At 43.2% G+C, this 3,280-nt stretch overlaps 1 protein-coding gene across 1 annotated transcript in view; it reads right to left on the minus strand.

The window, feature by feature from the left end:
* Positions 1-916: 916 nt before the first annotated feature.
* Positions 917-3,280, minus strand: part of LOC108538908 (SH3 domain-containing kinase-binding protein 1-like) — a 128,035-nt gene continuing 125,671 nt past the window's right edge. The window contains 2 exon segments of the mRNA XM_017887236.1: positions 917-1,974; positions 3,229-3,279. Of these exon segments, the coding sequence (XP_017742725.1) occupies positions 1,933-1,974; positions 3,229-3,279 (93 nt within the window). The 3' untranslated portion in view covers positions 917-1,932.

The raw sequence follows: 3,280 nt of genomic DNA on the forward strand, positions 1-3,280 counted from the left end.
ATTTGAACATTGAAGAATCCAATCTGCATTCTTAGATCATTAGATGGTGGGGAATCTCTGGAATCTTCAAGTTTAATGCAGAAATGCTTAAAACTGTCAAGGGGTACAGGGATATTTTACGCTGCTCTTGGGAACTTGGCACTCCTGACTCCAAGCACACTGAACCCAAGGCTGCTGAAAAGGCAATATATCCAGGGATGGGAATGGAGGGTGTGAGGTTTCCTTCCTTATACACTCCCTTCCCTTAACTGTGCCCCCACCCAGGAAGACCGAGGTGTTCGGGCTCAAGTAAATACTTGGAGGGAAATAACAGCCTCAGGTAGCAAGGATGAGCACATAGGCAAGAGGAAGGCAGGGGGAGGGAAGGAAGAAGAGAAAGGAAGACACATTTATTTGTAATACTATCAATGACCAATAATGTGATTTTTTTGCATCACTTCTTCAGTATCATTAACTCTCATTCTTTGTGGCTGTGCAAATCTATGAATGTTTAGTAGTTTCACTATTAAACTCAGGAAATAGACAAAGCAGCTTTCGAGAAACACATCCAACATCTTCAGGGGCCATTAAGGGACCACCCCTTCCACCCCTACCCCTGAACAGTCTCGCAATACAGTAGGCTCCTCATTTTCAGCTAAGGATGAGAAAACAGTTACATAGTCTAAGGCTGAACTGTTCATGTACTACAAAGATAAAGCGGACAGGCAAACATCAGTTTCCTTGGGAAAGAAAAAGCAACTCCATAAATGCAAGAAAGTTCCAATGGCTACACTTCAACATGACCCTCCTCCCATTCTCTTGGACCTGAGGAAGGGGTTACAAGTGAGCAAGGCAAATGACATTATGTGAATACAGTTTAAACGATAACACACACGGGTAACCCAGTGCAGGAAATAATACAACTTTCCCCCCCTTGTTTTCATTTGCATTTTACTTTTATTTATTTTTGCTTTAATAATGCATATTCTGTTCACGCAAAAGGTGCAAAGGACAGAAAGCAGGGGTTTAACTTGGCTGATGAAAAATCAAGCAGGGATGACATTTCTAGTTTCATGAACAACCTAAAACTAGGAGAAATATAAAAGTCACAGCTGGTACCACAGAGCACGCCCAACTTCACAGCTGTCTCCTCTTAGGACCTTTGGCTAGGGTGAGAGAAGCTTTGAAGACAGTGGCCTCTAGTGGACTTAGATAAGTGGCAGACTTTTTTTTTAATTTTAATTTTTTAATTTTTTTGAATCATGGTAGCTGCATCACAAAAGCTCCAATCAAGAGGGTGGTAAAAAGAAGGCACAGATCATTGCAAATACCAGATTTTCTCTTTCTCTTTTTGTAAATATACCATCATATATAAGCTAAAATTTCTCTTAGGGTGGTGGGGTTTGCTGGCAGGGGAAGGGACAGGTTGAACCTACAATTGCATATGTAATAGAATCCTAATGGGGGGACAAAGAGCGAGGCAGCTCTCAGCCTGAAGCAAAAGAAAAGGACACTCGCTTCTGACTACGTGTAGTACAAACACTAGGGAAGTCTGTGACAAAACACGATTAAAAAAATCATAAAATTATAAAGCTTGTAAACGAATAATCTGAAATTACATTTTATTAATGGAAAATATCATCAAAATAGTACCACTATGGACTAAACTGCCTGAGTTTTCATTTCGCATTCAGATCTCAGAGTAGAAAAGCCTTTAGCACAATTTTGCTCTGTGTAAGTCACAACGAGTGCCAGCCCAGGACTAAACCCTGGGGAAGATTCTCCTCTTGGATGGAATTTGTGTTGTGCTATCAAGACTTTTGTGCTAATCTTTCAAACAGGGACATTTTGAGGCAAACCTTTAATCTTTTGGCACAAGATTATTTTGGCTGGGGCAGAAAATTTGAGTCTCGGACTCAGGATGAATAATGTGACATTTCATTGATCAAGTATTCATTTTGATTGTAGAGCTTTCTTTATGTCATTCACTTCCATCTAGAAAGAGAAAAATAAGAATGGAACAAAGTCATAATGAATCGGCTGGTTTTATAGAAGCTGAAAGATTATAAACCTGGTCGACTGAAAGAAAACTATGTACCTGACAATTTTAAAGGTGACATGACATCGGAATGGACAATCAATAGCAATGCCAGAAGTGCCATCAACACAGAACAGGCACACAGACACGAGGCACTAGGAAATGGTGAACATTTTGACTCTCAGGCTGCCAGGCTGCAAAGTTTGTCAAAAGCAGCAGTAATTCCAGTTTCCTAGCCAGAGGGTAGAGCAGGCGGTCCTATCAGGCTGGGCCATCTGGCAGTGTTGGAAGGCAGTTGTGGTTGGCTCAAGGGGGTGTCTGTCAGTAACCCCAAAATGATGGCAAGCAGCTACCTATCCTTTGTTAAGCAGCATGGGCCCCCATCACCACAAGGGCACCAACTGGATGAAAGCTGAAAGTCTACCTTTGGTCAATCAGAACTCCCACGCATTCTCTGCCATTTGGTAACGGCAGTGTTGAATCAGAAGCTACAGGGGACAGAGCTCTAATGGCCTGGCAGGACAGAAATGGCCATCAGTGAGAAATCAAGAGCAAATGCCCCTGAACGTGGACAACTGTGGCCCCTGGAGCCCTAGTGACCACATATAACGAGGCCTCTTGGAAATGGAGGTGGTGGAGGGGCTTTTCGCAGAGATGTTTAAGATAAATTCCAGGCCAGTTGCCGTGGCTCACACCTGTAATACCAGCACTTTGGGAGGCTGAGGCAGGCAGATCACCTGAGGTCAGGAGCTCGAGACCATCCTGGCTAACACGGTGAAACCCCATCTCTACTAAAAATACAAAAAATTAGCCAGGTGTAGTGGCATGTGCCTGTAGTCCCAGCTAATTGGGAGTCTGAGGCAGAAGAATCACTTGAAACCGGGAGGCGGAGGTTGCAGTGAGCCAAGATCGCACCAGTGCACTCCAGCCTGGGTGACAGAGCGATACTCTGTCTCAAAAGAAAAAAAAAAAAAAGATAAATTCCAAATGAGAACCCCAATTTGGGGCACATTTCCTAATGTTTCCCTTCCCCAAGACTTCCTGGGGAAATGATATGTAGTAAGCCTATACGAGTCTAAGAAAATGGTCACAGGAAATGTATCCAGATCTGCAGAGAGGTGACAATCATTTATTTTTGAAATAAAAGCCCTGACTCTGTCCTGTCCCACTGAGCCTAGGACTCACAGGCAACAGAACCCAAAGGGACTCACCTGCAACCGAAGCCGGATTTTCTTCTCTTCATCCAACTCAGACAATAACTGT

Source organism: Rhinopithecus bieti, unplaced genomic scaffold (genome assembly GCF_001698545.2).
Source record: "Rhinopithecus bieti isolate Rb0 unplaced genomic scaffold, ASM169854v2 scaffold_17420, whole genome shotgun sequence".
Lineage (NCBI taxonomy): Eukaryota > Metazoa > Chordata > Mammalia > Primates > Cercopithecidae > Rhinopithecus > Rhinopithecus bieti.